The sequence below is a fragment of the Gopherus flavomarginatus genome, chromosome 7 (genome assembly GCF_025201925.1).
Source record: "Gopherus flavomarginatus isolate rGopFla2 chromosome 7, rGopFla2.mat.asm, whole genome shotgun sequence".
Taxonomy (NCBI): Eukaryota; Metazoa; Chordata; order Testudines; family Testudinidae; genus Gopherus; species Gopherus flavomarginatus.
The window spans coordinates 74,939,128-74,960,422 of record NC_066623.1 but is presented as its reverse complement, the minus strand read 5'-3'; the positions used below and the strand labels follow the sequence as shown (position 1 = coordinate 74,960,422).

The 21,295-nt window shown below is 39.3% G+C and overlaps 1 protein-coding gene across 4 annotated transcripts in view; it reads left to right on the top strand.

Moving 5' to 3' along the window:
- The window catches only part of NTNG1 (netrin G1), a 209,142-nt gene that overhangs the window by 63,854 nt on the left and 123,993 nt on the right, over positions 1-21,295 (top strand). For all 4 annotated transcript variants that reach the window (XM_050962390.1, XM_050962389.1, XM_050962388.1 and 1 more), the window contains exon 3: positions 20,368-21,008. In XM_050962390.1, the coding sequence (XP_050818347.1) occupies positions 20,368-21,008 (641 nt within the window). The remainder of the gene's footprint in view (positions 1-20,367; positions 21,009-21,295) is intronic.

Below are 21,295 nucleotides of genomic sequence, written 5' to 3'. Positions count from 1 at the left end.
CCTTGCTCCAAGGATATTGAATTGCTTTTCTTTCACTAAAATTAGTCACTTTTCTGCAGTAATCTAATGTGGATTTGATGAGTGCCTTTGTTCCATTGAAAACTGTGTGTTCTATAATCCAAACATGTAGAGATGGCAAACTATTCTTTGTGCATGCTAATAAGAGATCATTTGTCTGGGTGATGGGATACAATTTTTTTAATTTGTTTTTATGGAAATCCCAGATTATAGAGGTGTTCATTGTGATTCATTAAAACAATATTTATTTTATCCTCAAGACAAACACAAGTGGAGGCAAAATAATCTACCTTACATTTTAAGAGAAGTGAAAAGGAAATTGCATTTCATTTACAGTTGTCAGTTTTATTTATGTTACCTTTCCTTCTCCGTTTAAATGGTTCATATACACATAAGGATCCTCAGAGTATGGAAATTTTGCAACAAAAATGATCAAATACAACAGAAACAAGTGCTGAATTTTGTGGCAATAAGAAGACAGAGTTTTTTATATTAAAAAACAGTGTTCCTGCATAACATCAGCAATTCTAATTGTGGTGCTTGACATTCAGTGCTAATCCACGGCTCTAAAGTTTATTAAAAATGTCAGTAGACATGTTGGTAGCATAGGAGCAGGTCAGAAATTGGCCAGAACAATACTAACGTTAAGAATCCGAGATAAAATAATAGATGCTGTAGAAATATGATTTTACGTATAATCGACAGGCACCGAATCAATAATACACCAGAGTAGAATGAATAGTGCCCACAAATGCAGACAGCCCCAGCAGCACAGCTGAGAGATCCCCAACAAGAAAAGAACGTCTTTTGTCTTTTTAGCATCTTTCATTTCTTGGCTAGTTCTGCAGTTTCTCTTCTCTGTGGAATTAGCAATAGAATTAACAAAGAATAAAAACCAATATTTGTTCATAAAAGAAACAGCCCCATAGGGTCTTGGAATGGGAGTCCGGAGATCTGGATTCCATTCTCGGCTCAGCCACTGATTATCTCTGTGCAAACTACATCACCATTCCATGCCTCAATTTCCCCATCTCTACATCTAGGGTAATGATATTTACCTCCTTGTAAAACATTTTGAGAGCTACAGATTAAAAGTTATAGAGTGAATGTTTTAATATTATTTCTAAAATGAATGGACTGGAAAGGGTTTCCAGTGATTTATAATGACCCAATGTTACCGTTTTTATTCATCCATACTACACAAGCAGGAGTCCTCTTGAAATCAATAGGACTCTGTGTGTACTAGGTACTATTCAGTGTGAGGAAGGGTGGCCCAATTTGGCCCAGTATATGGTCATGAGTAATCCACCTTCAATAATCCCAAAGAGAAGGAACCTTATGATTTGGGAAACTGTTTGTTTTTTTATCTTGAGTATTCAGGAATGTCTTTGTGCAGTTTAGTAAAGTGTTCATTCATTATTAATTCAGTAGTGCTCTTATGAACTGGATGTCCTCTATTGAGTACAGTCTGCTGAGGGTATTAGATTGGGTCATTTATTTTGAGGTGACACTTTTCTTTTAATATAAATAATTAAAGTAGAGGGACACTTCTAGGATTTTTTAAGTCTCTCTGTCAGTTTTGCATCAGATTTGACAAATAAGTCATCTCACTGTTGCCACCACTCATGAGTCCTCCCTAGCAATCTTAAAAACCTCCCACTGAGTAAGCAGGAACCATCCCAAGAAAAATTAGTAAATTAAGGCTGACACTGGCTTGTCACAAGCAGCCATTAGTGAATACCATGGAGGATTGCATGCCTTTCTGTTCGTTGTCTTTCTGTAATTTATATCTAGTATCCCACGGATTATGCAGAGTAGATGTATGAATACTTGTAGCTGCACATTTAAGCAAGCAAATAGGATTTTATGAATTGGTGGAAGTAAGAAGTGAAAAATAAATTCTAGAGTCTGCTTCCTGAGGGTGAATATTTAAACAAAGTATGTATCTTTGAAAAGGCTCAGGGTTTTATCAGTGTTGGTATTGTTTGGTTTCATTGCATGCAAAGGGTTCAAGATAAACATTTAGTGCAGTATAGGTTGGTATGATGCATTATGACGCATAATTTTTGTCATGATAATTCACAGATATTTCACTAAGCATATATAATACCCAGAATTACATTTATGTAAAATAACATAATGTAACTACCAGCAAAAGAGATGTACTTTCAAGCTACAGTGCATTCTGCGTCTCTAGATTTCTTTCATTTTAAGAAAGAGAAAAAAATTCATAGGTACCGAAAAGAAAAAAGCTGAACACACAATACAGAGGGAGAAAATTAGGGTATTCAGAGAAGAAAATTAGGATTCTTTACAGCTGAATTCAGCTTGCATGGATATTACTGGGTTTCTTCCCCTAGCAGTGCACATATAAATTCTGTTGGTGCTTATAGGAGTTATGTTTGCATATGTAAGGAAGAATAGACCTAAATGCTGTAGGGTCAAATCTCACAGTCCTTAGTAAGGTCAAAATCCTAGTGATGCATCCAAGGGACGTTTGTGGTGAAAACGATTGTTTTGGGAGCACAGATCCATGGTTTATGGCCACAATCATTGTGTCTGTCTTTGAAAATATGAAGGTTTTCTAACCTATGAACTCAAATCCTGTAGATCTCACTCGGCCCTTACAAAAACACTCTTCCCATTGATGTCTGTGAGTCCATTATATAATGCATTTGTGCCCCCCAAAACAGTCTTTTACACAATAAATGGCACTTGAGCGCACAGTTAACCATTTTTATGGGCAGATGTTCATATTGCAGGGATAAAAGGATATGCCGTACACATATTTTGCATGTGTAGCCACTTTAAATATGTGCCCTCAAAATCTGTTTTCAATATACATACAATTAATCATAACTTAATAGGAATATGGTAAACTCTGTGGTACTGTTCTATATAGATATTTTGGGCTTCATTAAATATGTAAAATAATTACATTATGCAAAATACTAATTGCACAGAATATTAGCTGCTTCACTGTCATGTACCTGATCTGTAAGCCAAAAACAATGCACATCCAGTGCTGACACCTGTGCCAGGTACTGTAAAACAGTTTTAAAGGGGTGTCATTTAACGGGTCATTAGCACTTCAGAGGAACATTATCACATTCCAAAGCGGCACATAAGCCAGCGGCATAAAGGTTAAATGGGTATTTTTTGAAAACCATTTTTTTCTACTTCATATTATTTGCATCTATTAACACGGGCTTGTCTTTAGTGGGAACAATTAAGAGTGTGTGTTTGTTTGTGTCATTCCAACTCGCCCCCACCAGCAGTGGTTAGGTCTCTTGCCAGTCTCCTACTCTGCCTCCTGTGGTCCCTCATTCCTGTGGTCTTGTTCTGCTTGTCCTGTAACACCTTGTAACTTCCGAACTGCTGCTGACACAGCTCGTGTTGTAACAGTACACATAACGTCAATTAATTCCTGTCCTCCCTCCCCAGTCCTTAATGCTCATTGCGCTGCACAGGGCAGGTTTGTCCTCTGACAACCCTGCTACTCACATGTGGAAAAGGGTCTCCTGTCTCCAGATGGGTTCACCTCCCCTTCATGCTCCATGCTGCCCACAGTACCCACCCCCAATCAACCCCACATGCTTGTGGGGGGACCACTTCTTCTCCTTCTCGATCAGGCCCCACCTGCTGGGAGAGGGGGATTGCTTTCCCCTCTTTCTGATCTCACCACTTGGTTACAAAAAGCAAGCATCTGGCATTGCTGGCAGGCTGCTTACACATGTAGATGCTGCTAACGCTGGAAGCCTGCAATCCATGCTACTGCTGGTACTCCGTTGCTGCACAGGCTATAAATACCTCTCCCATACACACTCTTCCAGTCAGCAGGAAGGGCAATGCAGTGACCTTGCCCAGACCTGCTCCAATTGCTTCCTGTTGATCCCGATAAACTGTCTCCATTTGTCCCCATCTACTATAAGGGAGCCCTTTAAGGGGAAATCAGTCTTTTCTTCCAGTTAGTTGCACAATGACCTACTCAAATAAAGGTTGTAGTGGGCACATTATATCACTCAAGGTAGCCATACCTTTCAAATGGAAACAAATGTTTAAAGTGCCCTCGCTTTACTGTAATCATCCTTCACATCAGCGGTAAAACATAGGCCCTGGCCACTTTCATAAAAGTTTGGCTGTTAACCATAGTGTGCCAGCCAAGTTGCTATATACATATTGCTATACATATTTATATATATGCCTCTACTTTGTATCTCTTTAGAAATACAGGTTACTCTGACCACATCAAACTTGTCCTCTGCTCATTGCACAGGCTTCCCATAGATAATGAGTGAACTTCAAGATCTAGGTCCTTATTTTCAAGGTGCTCAATGGCCTGAACCCAGGGCATCTAAATGACCATGTAAACCTCTGGGAGGCATGGTCCACTCTGCTACCATGGCGCAATGGAACTTTGTATCGTAAGGGTAAAACTTGTCTATTTGGAAGACAACTTTCTCAGGAGCTGGTCCAAGATGGTGGAATGAACTCTTCCAGGAACTAAGGACCATCACAAACCTCCGCATGCTCTGCTCAGAAAACAAGGGGCATTTATTCAACCTGTCTTCTCCTTCTACAATAACATATAGCAGCACGTACATTAAAATAATAATAAAAAACTCTACCAAACCAAAACACTCCATTCTGCATATATTTTTCCCCTAAGGAGAGGATAAGCAAAAGAATGAACCATATGACAGATATTAGTCACATTGCTAAATGCACCACTGTGAACTGCTCAGTCATTGGTAAAAATCTATATAAGATAGAATAGAACAGAACAGAATAATCTACACTAAGGCCATCCCTTTTTCAAGAATGATTGCTGGCAAACTAGCTCATTCATTCTCCACTCTCTATTTATGTTCTCTTCCTACTTTTTTTCTTCATTGACTATGCTATGAAGTACATTACTATTCTGAACCCTTCTGCTGTCTCCTAAATCTAGTTATTTACCCTTCCATTTCTGTTACTTCCATCTCCTATTCATTCCGCATTCCCCAAAAGATTTCTCTGTTTTTTTTCTCATCCTTAGACTTTTATTGTTTATCAAATAATCTGAATCCAGTACACAGAGAACACTGTTTTTTTAGGGAAAAAAAATTTTTTTTTCAGTACTTCCTCCAATGTTCCAGTTCCCTCTTCCAATACTGAGATCATCTCTCAGTAATATTGCTGCCTGCATCAGCTCTGCTTCCTGCTCTCTCTGTTGCTGCTTCTGCTATGTGCTCATATTGATTCCTGCCAATTGCATTGTTCTAGATCGGGGGGGGGGGGAATTCTTGGCCCAAGGGCCACATTGGGGAATTGAAATTGTATGGTGGGCCATACATGCTCACAAAATTGGGGTTGGGGTGTCGGAAGGGGTGAGGGCTCTGTTTGGGGGTACGAGTTCTGGGGTGAGGCTGGGGATGAGGAGTTTTGGGTGTAGGAGGTGCTCTGGGCTGTTTCCTGTTAATTATCATTCTAAATCATGGATATTTGTAAAATTAACAAGACATGAGTACTGTGACTATTTGTATCCAATCAAAAAATGTAAAGCAAGGAATACCAGACATTCTTATAAGCGACAAAGGAACCAGTTTTCCACTGCAGAATTTTAAGAATTCACCAAGACCTCCTTCATCTCCTTGCCAACATTCCTACAGAATGGCTGAGAAAGTTATTCAGACAAAAATATGTTAAAGAAAACTGCATAACAATAGAGATCAATATCCACTGCTCTTTGGTTTAATAAATGCACCAGTAGAAGGATTGGCTTCCCCATCACAGATGCTAATGTACAGACAGACAATAATATTGTGTCCCGTATGAGCAAAAATAGGGATAATCTGCTCAACATCTTAGATGTCTATACACAAATGCAAGGAGTAGGGGGAATAAACAGGAAGAACTGGAAGTATTAGTACATAAGATAAATATGACTTAACTGGCATCACAGAGAGTTGGTGGGATAAGTCTCATGACAAGAATATTGGTATAGAGGGGTATAACTTATTCAGGAAGAGTAGACAGGGTGAAAAGGGAGGTGTTGCATTGTATATCAAGGATATATAGACTTGTTCTGAAGTTCAGATGGAAGTGGAAGGCAGACCAGTTGAGAATCTCTGGGTAAAGATAAAAGGGGTAAAAATAGAGGTGATGTCTTGGGAGGGATCTACTATAGACCACCAAATCAGGAAGAGGAGGTGGAGGAGGCATTTCTAGAATAAATATTAGAAATATTCCAAAAACAAGTTCTTGTAGTAGTGGGGGACTTTAACTATCCAGACATCTGTTGGAAAAATAATATGGCAAAACACAACATTTCCAGTAGGGTTCTTAGAACATATTGGGAACAATATTTTGATCCAAAAAGTGGAAGAAGTAATCAGGGTGATGGCCATTTTAGATTTGATTCTGCCCAATGGGGAGAAATTGGCAGAAAATCTGAAGGCAGAAGGCAATTTGAGTGAAAGTGATCATGAAATGATAGATTTCATTATTCTAAGGAAACAAAGGAGCAACAGAATAGGACAATGGACTTCAAAAAAGCAGACTTTAAACAAATTCAGAAAACTGGTAGGTACAGTCCCATGGAAAGAAAATCTAAGGGAAAAAGAAGTTCAGGACAGCTGGCAGTTTCTCAAGGAGACAGTATTAAAGGAACTGCAAACTATCCCAATGCAAAGGGAAGATAAGAAGAATAGTAAGAGGCCAATATAGCTCCATCTTTAATGACCTGAAAATCAAAATGAAATCCTACAAAAATTGGAAACATGGACAAATTGCTAAGTAGGAGTACAAAAGAATAGTACAAGCATGTAGGAACAAAATCAGAAAGGCTAAGGCAGAAAATAAGTTACTCCGAGCAAGATACATAAAAGGCAATAAGAAGAGGTTCTTTTAATACATCAAGAGCAAGAGAAAGATGAAGGAAAGTGTAGGTCCTCTACTTAGTGTGGATTCAGAGTGAGAGCTAATCAGGGCCGGCTCTAGCCATTTCGCTGCCCCAAGCACAGCGGCACGCCACGGGGGGCGCTCTGCCGCTCGCCAGTCCCACAGCTCCGGTGGATCTCCTGCAGACGTGGCTGTGGAGGGTCCACTGGTCCCGCGGCTCAGGTGGACCTCCCGCAGGCGTGCCTGCGGATGCTCCACTGGAGCCGCGGACCCTCCGCAGGGACGCCTGCGGGAGGTCCACTGGAGCCACCTGCCATCCTCCCGGCAACTGGCAGAGCGCCCCCCGCGGCATGCCGCCCCAAGCACGCACTTGGTGTGCTGGAGCCTGGAGCCGGCCCTGGAGCTAATAACAGATGACATGATGAAAGCTGAAGTTTTAATGCATATTTTACTTCAGCCTTTACTAGAAAGGTCAACACAATATCAACAACAAGGGAGAAGGAATGCAAGCCAAAATAAAGAAAGAACAGGTTAGAGAATATTTAGATGTATTTAAATCAGCAGGGCCAGATGAAATTCTTTCTAGGGTACTTAAGAAATGAGCTGAAGCAATCTTGGAACCATTAGCAATTATCTTTGAGAACTCCTGGAGGATAGGTGAGATCTCAGAAGAATGGAGAAGAGCAAACATAATACCTATCTTTATCTGGCTAGGTAGTACCACTGAAAAGAATCTGGGGGCAGGGTATAGTGGATCACAAATTGAGTATGAATCAACAATCTGATGCAGTTGAGAAAAAGCTAATATCATTGATGTATATTAACAGGCTTGTCTTATGTAAGACATGGGAGGTAACTGTCCTGCTCTGCTTGGCACTTTAGCTGGAACATTGTCCATTTTGGGGCACTACACTTTAAGAAAGATGAGGATAAATTGGAGAGTCCAAAGGTGATCAACAAAAATGAAGAAGGGTTAAAAAAACCAAAACTGGGCATATTTGGTCTTGAGAAAAGAAGACTGAGAGGGTACCTGATAAGTATTCAAATATGTTAAGGGCTGCTATAAATCAATTGTGATCAATTGTTCTCTGTGTCCACTGAAGGTAGGCCAAGAAGATATGGGCTTAATCTGCATCAAGGAAGATTTAGGTTAGATATTAGGAAAAGCTTTCTGGCTATAAGGGTAATTAAGCTCTGGAATAGGCTGCTAAGGGAGTTGATGGAATCCTCATCTTTGGAGGTTTTTAAAAACAGCTTGGACAAACACTTGTCAGGAATGATCTAGGTTTACTTAGTCCTGCCACAGTGCAGGAGTCGGGACTTTATGGCTTCTCATGTTCCCCTTTAGCCCTACATTTCTATGATTCTGTTACTTTGGTTACTCAAACTTAAACACTAGACCGGGAGTTGGCAACCTTTCATAAGTGGTGTTGCCAAGTCTTAATTTATTCACTCTAATTTAAGGTTTCTCATGCCAGTAATACATTTTAACATTTTTAGAAGGTCTCTTTATCTAAGTTTATAATGTATAACTAAACTATTGTATGTAAAATAAATAAGGTTTTTAAAATGTTTAAGAAGCTTCATTTAAAATTGAATTAAAATGTGGAGCCTCCCCCAGACCAGTGGCCAGGACCTGGGCAGTGTGAGTACTACTGAAAATCAGTTTACATGCTGCCTTCAGCACGCGTGCCATAGGTTGCCTACCCCTGCACTAGACAGAGGAACCAGAGAAATCATAGATGATTTTCTTGACACGGTTGAGACATATGTTTGGCAGCACCTACCAATAGGATCCCAGTCTTATTGGCCTCTAGGCATTGCCCCAATATAAACGTTAATAATGATAATCTCAGATACTTGCTGATACAAAAGGAAAAGGCAAATAATTCATTCTTCAAGGAACAGAAAAGAGCATAACAGGATCTGTATTAGTCCCAGTAGATTTGTTAAAAGGCACCGATAATTCCAAAATCACCAAGTGACAAATCATAGCTGGAATAGCATGAGCAAGGTTGCCAAGTAAAAGTTAGCACTGCTACACGCAGTACAATCCACTCAGAATGAGTAGGCTGTGTCTGAGAAAGCAGCTAGAGACCTGGGAGTGAAATAGTCTCTTTGTCTAATCAAGTGACTTGAAAAGTGTGTCAAAATGTATTATCCATGGGTTTTTTAAAGATAGAAGTGCAATTAAAGTAGCTAAAACCAGAGAATGTACAGACAGGCACAAAGTGGCTATGCTAGTGTGATGATGTATATTAATGTGGGAGTAACACTACTAATCTGTATTAAATTTCTGAGTATGCCTGGTGTGAACTAGAAGTTTTCAGAAGTCTAAGCAGACTCAGACTGAACAAGATACTCGCTCAATTAACATTTGCTCTGTCTTATCTCCTGACAAACTAGAACCCTTAGTTACTATTTAGCATTGCAGAATAGGCACAATGGGAGGGAAATATATTTAATCTTTTTAAATGGAAACACAAACATTAAAAGGTTGTTGCTATATCTGTGGCCCATAATATTCAAGAGAGGCATGGTCTAGTGGCCAGTGGAGCCAGGAATGCTTCCGACTGAATGGCATTGGGCAAATCATTAGGATCTAATCTGGAAAGATGCAGACTTCAACCTGCAAGGTGATGTGTGCTCCTTAGTTTCCATTGATTTTAATCTCTTTACTTCTTTCTCCTTCCTATGTAAATTTGGCATAAGACGTATTTGCTTGTATCACACAATAACATTTACCTCACAGAGGTCAGGGGTGTTATGAGGATTAATTAGTTAAATATTGCAGGATGTAGGCCCCAAGGGCCAGATCTTTAGGCACCTAAATATGTTTAATATCTACCCTCCTCCCGGACCTACCCACATGGATTCCACTGTAAGATTAGAGCCTTAGTTTGTAATACAATTTGAAGATAAAAAGTGCATGGAGGTGATAAGTATTACTATTAATATTTTGCAAACCAGTCTTCCCTAGTTTAATCTTTTAAAATCTCTGTAGAAGCTATTGATGTAGAAACTTCCTTTTCCCCTGGTTTTGAAGAATTCATGTGGCTCAGCTTGTGGCTCAAAGTTCAAAGTGTTTGTCTGACCCTCCAAATCCTTCTCACTTGGGAGCTCTGTGGAACAGCATCAATCCTCCATTGAGATTCTAATACTTAAATCACTTTAACTTAAAATGCTGACAACCAAGGCAATGTTTAAAAGGTTATTGATGCTGAAGTGCTCTTATCTATAACCATCCCTGTTCTCATAATATCAACAATAATTCTTAGCACTTAAATAGCGCTTTTCCTCGTGAAAGCTCATGACACGCATTCACTAGTGTGCTATCAACTAGCTAATGTTTGCAGGGTGCTTTGAAAATGTAAGGCATGATGGGTAGTCACATTGAGCACTACCTCATTGAGTAATGTACCTTGCAGCCTGAGTGAAGGTATCATAATCTAGCACTATAAAACTGAAAATATTATCTATGTTTATAGTCACTTTGAAGATGTAAAGTGCTGCATAAGTGCAATTGTTGCTATTAATTAAGTAATTAATCATCCACTAGGTACAGCATGGTACTTAATGTCTTTCTCTTGTGATGACCTTTCGGGAAAGTAATAAATAATGACTATCCTATTATTTATTTTAATGCAATATTTTACTACAGGATCTGACTTTAAGTCTTGCTTGATTCAGTCTATATTTATTCCTTGTCTAGTATATCCGAGCTAACTACTTGGAGACAGCAGTATAAAAATCAGCTTCTGTGACTGGCTTCTTGAGAATTTATTTTGCTCTTTCTTAAAATCTTGGCCTGCTTGACCTCTGCAGCCTTCACCAGTTTGAAAATCCAAGCCATAATCCTCTGTAGGGATTTAGCCAGGTGTCTATTACAGCATGTAATCTGTGATACAGCTTCCAATATTCACGCTGCAGAAAGGTTAAGCCCCCCGTCTTTGTTCCTAAGTAAAAAAAGTCCACAAGGTGTTAGTGTGTACAGGGAGCAGATTGAAACAAGCAACAGCTTCAATCAAGTCCTAAGCCTGTGTATATGCCACAGAAGAATCTTTGTGATGAGAGGAGGGAGGCCCCTCATCTGAGAAGGAGCAATCAGATTTTAACTCTTGAGAAGCAACTGCAAAACCCCTTTTCACTGGTACCTCCATTATAGCTCAACTACTGAATTGCTGTAGATCTTTGCCTTTAGCATGAACACTTATTTCAAGGTCATTTTCCTATTTGTTGCCACGTTCTCTAGTGTTATCAATGGCAAGCCGTGGAAATTTTCTAATGAGAAGAATAAAATGTCAGCTGTAGTTCAGCTCTCAATGCTTCTGTCTGTGAACTACAGTCTGTGCAGCCAAGAAGAGCAACCTGAGGGGCTTTTTTCAGCCTTGTCTACTTCACAAAATGTTATTGTGTTCAAACACCACTGTGGAGATTCAAGTTCTCTGACACAGAACAGACCAAAACTAACCAGTCAGTGTAGACCAGAACAAATTGTATTCAGCTAATCATGATGAAACCCTGCTGGGATCAGTCAGACCTGGACAGCATTGTGTCAGCTAACCCAGCTCTTCTCAATCATGTGTGAACATGATCGTATTTTGTAAGAGAGAGAAGCCCCATAGAGTGCTGCTTTAGTATAGAACAAGTCCAGTGCTCTTTTAAAACTTTCCAGTGTGTCAGAATGTTTTGCTAATATCCTGACTTCCCAGAGTGTCAGGAGGCAAAATAATAACAGCATTGTGTGACTGGTTTTCAGGTGCTAATTAATAACAACATCAGAGAGGTGCTGTAAAATAATACACTTCCTTTAGAAGGTGATAATATAGGGAAAACTTTCATCATTCTTCTATTCTTATTATCAGGAAGTATTTAGAGGCATTATTTGTTTAATTATTTAGAAAATTCGAATGGTTTAAATATTGCTTTAAAAAGTTGTAAGTATTTTCCACCTTGTCCAGCTGAAGAGCTGTTGCATGGAGCTCTTACATTACAATGTACTTAATACTGCCTGTTGGTCACAAAATAGTTACTCAATGCTATAGTCTGTTAGATGTTGGTAACAAAGAATTTTCTTAGCTTTGACAAATAAGAGAAAGTTCCTGTTTGATGTATCCATTTTATTGTTAGTGGTGTTAAGGAGGATTATCACTGAGATGAAGATATTAAACCTTGTAATTCATCTTTTTAATGGTGATTGTTTTCATACTAACTTCTTCTAAGGTCCTGATTCTCATTTACACTAGGACCCCTTTATTCCATTCTAGGAGCATAAAAGGGGGCTTAGAGTGAGGGAGTAGAATGGTCCCACCCCTAGTTTGACAGCCTCTATGCTGTTGAGGAGGATGACAGTCTCAGGGAAGGAGAACATCGAAGTGGAGCAGAGGGAAACAATCCCATACTTGGGACCCTCCTTCCAGATGACGTTGTGGTATTCTCCTGCACTTAGGGTACCTCTCCGGGGGAGGGAACTCCAGATATTAGGAAGAGACAGGTATTAGTTATGGGGGATTTGATCTTTAGAAACATAGATAGCTAGATTTGCGATGACCAGGAGAACCGCATGGTGACTTGCCTGCCTGGTGCGAAGGTTGCAGATCTCTTGAGACATCTAGACAGACTTATGTGTAGTGCTGAGGAGGAGCCGGTGGTCATGGTACATGTAGGTACCAATGACATAGGGAAGCGTAGAAGAGAGGTCCTGGCCAAATTTAGGCAGCTAAATAAGAGATTGAAGTCCGTGATCTCCATGGTAGCATTCTCTGAAATGCTTCCAGTTCCATGTAAAGGGATAGTTAGACAGGAAGAACTGCAGGGTCTCAATGTGTGGATGAGACAATGGTGTAGGGAGGAGGAGTTTAGATTTATTAGGAACTGGGGAAACTTTTGGGAAGGGGGGAGCCTATACAGGAAGGATGGGTTCCATCTAAACCAAAATGGAACCAGATTGCTGGCACTTAAAATTAAAAAGGTCATAGATCAGTTTTTAAACTACGGGCCAGGGAAAAGCTGACAGGTGCAGAGAAGTATGTGGTTCAGACAGAGATATCCCTTAGAGGAGGATCTATTAAAGGAGATTCTCTATGTTCTAGTAAGGAGAAGAGGATGGAAGATGATAAAATATGGGTAGAATCTGATGAAACACAGTCAAATGAAAGAGAGTCCCATTCAATTACATCATGTAATGGTAGACAGCTAAAAAGTGACAAGTTTTTAAAGTGCTTATATACCGGCGATAGAAGGCTAAATAATAAGATGGGCGAACTAGAGTGCCTCGTATTAAATGAGGCCATTGATACAAGAGGCATCACAGAAAGTTGGTGGAATGAGGATAATCAATGGGACACAGTAATACCAGGGTACAAAATATATCGGAAGGACAGAACAGGTTGTGCTAGTGGAGGAGTGGCACTATATGTGAAAGCATAACCAAACTGTTCCATAGAATCTCTATGGATAGGAATTCCATGCTCTCTTAATAAGAATATAGCAGTAGGGATATATTACTGACCACCCCGATGGTGATAGTGACTGCTCAGGAAGATTAGTGAGGCTATAAAAATAAAAGCCCAATAATAATGGGGGATTTCAACTATCCCCGTATTAACTGGGTACATGTCATCTCAGGACAGGATCCAGAGATGAAGTTTCTTGACACATCAAATGATTGTTTCTTGGAGCAGCTGGTCCTGGAACCCACAGGAGGGAGAGGCAATTCTTGATTTAGTCCTAAATGGAGCACACAATCTGGTCCAAGAGGTGAACTGGACCGCTTGGTAATAGTCACCATAATATAATTATATTTAACATCCCGGTGGTGAGGAAAACACCACAGCAGCCCAACAGTGTAGCATTTAATTTCAGAAAGGGGATCGCCACAAAAATGAGGAAGTTAGTTAAACAGAAATTAAAAGGTATAGTGCCAAAAGTGAAATCCCTGCAAGCTTCATGTAAACTTTTTAAAGGCACCCTAATAGATGCTCAACTTATATGTATACCCCAAATTAAAAAACATAGTAAGAGAACCAAAAAAGTGCCACCATGGCTAAACAGCAAAGTAAAAGAAGCAATGAGAGACAAAAAAGCATCCTTTAAAAAGTGGAAGTTAAATCCTAGTGAGGAAAATAGAAAGGAGCATAAACTCTGGCAAACGAAGTGAAAAAATATAATTAGGAAGACCAAAAAGAATTTGAAGAACAGCTAGCCAAAGACTAAAAAGCTAATAGCAAAAAAAAATTTCATTACATCATAAGCAGGAATCTCGTGAAACAAAGAGTGGGGCCACTGGACAACTGAGATGATAAAGGAGCACTCAGGGATGATAAAGCCATTGTGGAGAAACTAAATTAATTATTTGCATTGGTCTTCATGACTGAGCATGTGAGGGAGATTCCCAAACCTGAGCAATTCTTTTTAGGTGACAAATCTGAGGAACTGTCCCAGATTGAGGTATCATTAAAGGAGGTTTAATAAACTAAACAATAATAAGTCACCAGGACCAGATGGTATTCACCCAAGAGTTTTGCAGTCCGTAACCTATCATTTAAATCAGCTTCTGTAGCAAATGACTGGAGGATAGCTAATGTGATGCCAGTTTTTTAAAAAGGCCTCCAGGGGTTATCCTAGCAATTACAGCCGGTAAGCCTGATTACAATACCAGGCAAACTGGTTGAAACTATATTAAAGAACAAAATTGTCATACACATAGATGAACATAATTTGTTGGGGAAGAGTCAACATGATTTTTGTAAAGGGAAATAATGTGAATAAGGGGAATCCAGTGGATATAGTGTATTTTAGATTTTCAGAAAACTTTTGACAAGGTCCCTCACCAAAGGCTCTTATGCAAAGTAAGCTGTTATGGGATAAGAGGGAAGGTCCTCTCATGGATCAGTATCTGATTAAAGGATAGGAAACAAAGGATAGGAATAAATGGTCAGTTTTCAGAATGGAGAGAGGTAAATAGTGGTGTCCCCCAGGGAACTGTACTGGGACCAGATCTATTCAACATATTCATAAATGATCTGGAAAAAGGGAGTAAGATGGTAAAATTTGCAGGTGGTACAAAACAACTCAAGTCACAGGCAGACTGAAGAGCTACAAAAGGATCTCACAAAACTGGGTGACTGGGAAACAAAATGGCAGATGAAATTCAATGTTGATAAATGCAAAGTAATGCACATTGGAAAACATAATTCCAACTATTCATATAAAATGATGAAGTCTAAATTAGCTGTTACCACTCAAGAAAAAGATCTTGGCGTCATTGTGGATTGTTCTCTAAAAACATCCACTCAATGTGTAGCAGCAGTCAAAAAAGCGAACAGAATCTTTTGAATCCTTAAGAAAGGGATAGATACTATGACAGAAAATATCATATTGTCTCTATATAAATCCATGGTACACCCATATCTTGAATACTGTATGCAGATGTGGTTGCCTCATCTCAGAAAAGATATGTTGGAGTTGGAATTGGAAAAGGTTCAGAAAAGGGCAACAAAAATTATTAGGGATATGGAACTGAGGAGAGATTAATAAGACTGGGACTTTTCAGCTTGGAAAAGAAACAACTAAGGAGGGATATGATCGAGGTCTATAAAATCCTGACTGGTGTGGAGAAAGTAAATAAGGAAGTGTTATTTACTCCTCATAACACAAGAACTAAGGGTCACCAAATTAAATTAATAGGCAACAGGTTTAAAACAGACAAAAGGAAGTATTCTTCACACAATGCAGTTACCTGTGGAATTCCTTGCCAGAGGATGTTTTGAAGGCCAAGATTATAACAGCACTGAGAGTAAATTAGAAAAAGATTTATTTTATTGTAATATAATCAGACACCCTGAATTTTAACATTATCTTAAAAACATAGGGACAGGAAGACAAATCACAAACAGAGGCAAGTTCCCCATTGCCTGAACAGAAGTGAGGGAAATAGGATATTCATATTTCATGAAACTATAGCTATCCAGACTCAGTCTGATTCTTATTTACACTAGTGCCCATTTAAACCGCTGCTCTGGCTGTGTAAAGGGGTCTTAAAATGGGCATCAATATAACTATGGCCTACCAAATTCACTGTCCATTTTGGTCAATTTCACGGTCATAGGATTTAAAAAATCATAAATTTCATGATTGCAGCTATTTTAAAAACATAAGAACAGCCATACTGGATCAGACCAAAGGTCCATCTAGCCCAGTATAGTCAATGGCTATTAGCCAGACTGGGCAGTGATGGTGTCCCTAGCCTCTGTTTGCCAGAAGCTGGGAATAGATGACAGAGGATGGATCACTTGATGTTTACCTGTTCTGTTCATTCCCTCTAGGGTACTTGGCATTGGTCACTGTCAGAAGACAAGATACTGGACTAGATGGACCTTTGGTCTGACCCAGTATGGCCGTTCTTATCTTCTTAAATAGCTGCAATTATGTAGTAATTTTTGTGGTCAGAATGGGGTCGCAGTGCAATTAAGTTTGAGAATTGCTGATTTAGATATTTTATTGTTGCTAGCTTCATGATTTTATTCCAAGTCCTGTGGTATTTAGTGTTTCCTCCAAGTTCCAGCTCCTGGAGTCTTGTGAAAATATGAGGCTCTCAGCCTTCATTTAAAAAAGAGTAAGCTCCTAGTCCTGATAGTTGTTGAGAAAAACTTGAAAATGTGAGCCAAGTGCACCCTAAAGATTCAAAAACCAAAAGGCAAATAAAAAGAAGCCAACGGATGAATGGAGATTTTAAGTCAATCTTATGTTTTCTTCAGGCCATGATTTTTGAACGCTTGGAGTTGGCAGTTCTGACAGTGGAAATGATTACTCTTTGTTTTCAGTGAAAAAACTCAGAGGGGGTGAAATCTGGTCCATTGGACCAGGCTTGCCTGAAAATAGGTTTTAATGAATATGAAGTGGTCCATAGGATTTTTACTGACCCTCAGCTCAGGATAATTTCATCCCCAATGAATTGAGATCTCATTTGGACTTTTCACAGAATCAGTATCTGTTTGGTATAAACCCAAAGGATCCAATATTTAACATCTAGTGGATTTTTATAAGGTCAGTAATAACTTGAATTTATACATCATCTTCTATCCCAAAGCACAATATAAACAGATAGGAATTAAAATGCAGCTCTCTCTCTTGTGAAGAATAGCAGCACTGGCAACACAGAGAGTTCCATTAATTATGGACTATTTTATTTGCATTGTGCATGGAAGCCTGGAGAGAGCAATAATACAACAATCAGAGATCTCACAAACAGGATTAGGGTGGCTTGGCAGCAATCAGACTACGTCTACACTAGGAGTACTTTACTGATATGGAAATACCAATATACTGTACTGGCAAACTGTTCCTAATACGCATGCAGCAATACCAGAAGCTGCACTTTGTACTAGTATAGTAGAGTACAGTTTTGCTGGCATTACTGCATCTATACTACTGGCTTCTGCCAACACAGCCATGTTGGTTAGAGAACCACACCTCTTCACATCCCTGACAGATATAGCTCTGCCGGCAAAAGTCTGTAGCATAAACCTGGTCTCAGCAGCACATTACAGTATTTGCCAACAAACAAGATCAGCCTTAAATCTTTTGGTGGCCCAACCACATTAGACCCTGCTGATCTCTAAAATGTAGAGATGGGAGAGTTTGTTCCAGTAAAGTTTGTCTGACTACCTTGAAGTTACCTGTTTTGCTTGTCTCTAAGGCAAGCCCTGTCGCTGGAAGGACGTTGCATTCACTGACTACATCTGCTACATACATTATTAGCAATCATACAGTTTTGTGAAGCCTCTTCACCTGCCCAAAGATTGATCTGAAAACAACAAGCAAAGGTCAATCTTTTCCCACCCAATCATCTAGTTAATTTCATTATACAGTTACTGCCTGCTCCAGTTACTGTAAGGTAAATAGCCTTCCTTTATCCATTCTGGTTCATGAAACATAGTCTCTGCTGGTATCCTGGGACCAGTGGATAGTTTATAACATAAAAATGACAACAGACCCACATGTGTGCTTTCCAGCTGTGCTGTAGAAGACCAAAGCCATCTTTCTGTTCTGCTTAATATAAATGTCTGTAACTTGCTATCCAGTAGCTTTGATTTTCTCTGTTTTGATAGTCCTGAACTCTAGATGAAGTAACTTTTGCCAGAAAGGAGATTGTAGCATGCATGTTCATGGCTATGCTGATAGCTTCATGTGGACAGACTGAAGTGACTATATTGTTCGAGTAAATTTCCAGTGATAACGCTGACCTCTTTCTGTAAAGTGCACATTTACATATATTTAAAATATATAAATCCTGACAGATTCCACAGGCTTCCTGAAAAAAGCCCGAGCAAGGTTGCAGATCTTTGCATTTGTGTCTCTGAGTATGTTTTTAAACTAAGTGTAAATAATAAAAAACTTAGTGGCTTATCCATGCTGCTTAGAATATATTGTTATTTTCCCCTCTGCTTTATTTTGTCCCTTCTAACCCTATGATTCTATGATGGAAATAGTGATCCTGAGCTTGAAAGCAGGAAAACTGTAACAAGGATCTTCTCAGTTACAGCTGCACATTTAGAGTCTGTCAATTTAATAAGCAGTGTTCTGTTTTTCAAATAACCCGTTTTCTTCTCTTGTATTATATTTGCGTCTCAATGAATTGTTGTCGGTTTTGGGATTCAGCTACATTAATGGGAAAGAGTGAGAGAGAGTATTTCTCTGAGTAGGAAGGAGAAAGTTGCCTCTAGGGAGGTCAGAGTAAGTGCTTAAGACCTTTTTCTTGTATTTGACTTGAGTATGTCAGGGACTGTGGCAGTGACCAAGGTGGAAATTCCAGCTCATTCAGTGGGTGTGATTGCAAAGCTTCAGATCCATATGGTCTTGAGATGGAAAGAAACATAATTGCAATGATAAGAAAAAAAAAGAAAATTAATTACATAAGGATCTATTCTCCCATCAATATGTGAGTCGAACTTCTGTTAATGTGAGGAAGAGGAACTTTTATGCATAGAAAGGACAGTATAGATGCCCAGCCGCTGCAATTTAACTCTTAAAAATACAGAGCAGTAATTGCAGCAAAGAATCCTGTGGCACCTTATAGACTAACAGACGTTTTGGAGCATGAGCTTTCGTGGGTGAATACCCACTTCGTCGGATGCATGTAATGTAAATTTATGCATGTAATGGAAATACATGCATCCGACGAAGTGGGTATTCACCCACGAAAGCTCATGCTCCAAAATGTCTGTTAGTCTATAAGGTGCCACAGGATTCTTTGCTGCTTTTACAGATCCAGACTAACACGGCTACCCCCTGATACAGAGCAGTAATTGTTTTCTGAAACAAATAATGAATGATTAAGTAGCCAGATATTAATGTACTGATGAAAGCCTCTAAAGTAGGTAGATATGATCCAGGACAGCTTAAAGTAGCCAGTAGCTTGCAATGGTTTATCAAGTTATCCCCAGCCTCCAGATGAAGTAGCTTTTGTGAGGAGGAGGAAGAAGATTGTAGTGTGCAAGTTAATGCATCAGAAGGCCCAGAGAAGAATAATTCGCTTTCACCTTGCTATAGAAAACAAGTACTAGTAAAAGCTACACATTATTGGTAAGTTTATGTGGTGGTGGTGTTTTTTTAAACTTGACACACAATTCAAACCTCCAGCCACGTCAGCAGCCTTCCAGCTGGACCTGCTGACATCTCCCACCCAATCAAGTGGTGGATTATCTTGTCCTGATAAAATGGAGCCCATGTCTGGTAAAAAGTCCTTCCTGAAGTACTTCGCTAGCCTGTAGCTAATAGGGTGGTAGGTGTCTGGATCAAACTCCAGAGCTTGTAGTGCACTGTGTTTCTAATGATTTGTAGTGAACAGTGTAAACATTTTAAGGGAAGCCATTACTAAACAGGAACACAGTTAAGTATGATAAATTTGAGGCCAGGGGAAAAGGAAGTATGAACGCTGTTGTGGGTATTGTTTCATATTGCACACATAGAGAATGTATTGCTGATTCTAAAGCACTTCTCCTAAAAGTGACTTTTTTATGAGCCGTGCTCTTGAGGAATGTGCTTGTGTTAAAAAGAAATTCTCCTTGCTTCGCTGCTACATCTTTCTAAGAAGAATCAGTTATTGAGCCTTTAAACATTTGCTCATTGTTCTTGTGCTTTTGTGACTAGATTACTGGCCCAACAAATTCAGGATAAATAAACTGTTTTCTTTCTCTAAAACCCACTGAGAAAGCCACATAAATTACAAAGGCAAAGAATCTGTGTAGGGGTGAGTGAGAGGGGAAATAATTTAATAAATAAAGCAAACAGGAGAAATCTAGTTAAGATAAACAAAGATATTCCCTACAAACATTTATTTTCTTTCTTAGCTTTGCTCATAAACAACAGAAAGGCAATTCTGATTTGTCAAACAAAGAATGCCTTTATGTACTGTAGTCATTCATATAATGCTGCTTGTAAAACTGTTTTGTTCTTCTTTCATAGGGAAATCCCTACATGTGCAATAATGAATGTGATGCAACTACCAATGAACTGGCACATCCACCTGAACTGATGTTTGATCTTGAAGGAAGACATCCCTCCACATTTTGGCAGTCTACAACTTGGAAAGATTATCCCAAACCTCTCCAGGTTAACATTACCCTCTCTTGGAACAAAACCATTGAACTAACAGATAACATAGTTATCACCTTTGAATCTGGCCGTCCAGACCAAATGATCCTGGAGAAATCACTTGACTATGGGCGATCATGGCAGCCATACCAGTATTATGCCACAGACTGCTTAGATGCTTTCCATATGGATCCCAAATCAGTGAAGGATTTATCACAGCACACAGTCCTAGAAATCATTTGCACAGAAGAATACTCGACTGGGTACATGACAAATAGTAAAATCATCCACTTCGAGATCAAAGATCGATTTGCATTTTTTGCTGGACCTCGGCTTCATAATATGGCTTCCCTGTATGGCCAGCTTGACACAACCAAGAAGCTGAGAGATTTCTTTACCATCACAGACCTGAGGATAAGATTGCTCAGACCAGCAACTGGGGAAATATATGTAGATGAGCAACACTTGGCACGCTACTTTTATGCAATCTCAGACATAAGAGTATATGGAAGGTAAGAGAATATGAGTCTTTAAGAATGGGTGAATATGTCCGTCCTTAAAGGACGTCAACAATTTTCTATCCTCCCTCAAAATGTCAGCAATTTTTACTGAAATGTTTTCCCAGAAATGTAGCTCAGTAAAAACCAGTTTCTGAAAGCATTAGACACTTTTAATTCAGCAATTCTAAGTCATCAGAGTTCTACTGTCACTAAACTTGACAAATCTCTGTACATCTTAAGAGTGGAATACTTTTAACAGCTTCTTACACTAGGTCAAGGATGCCCAACCTTTTATGTCT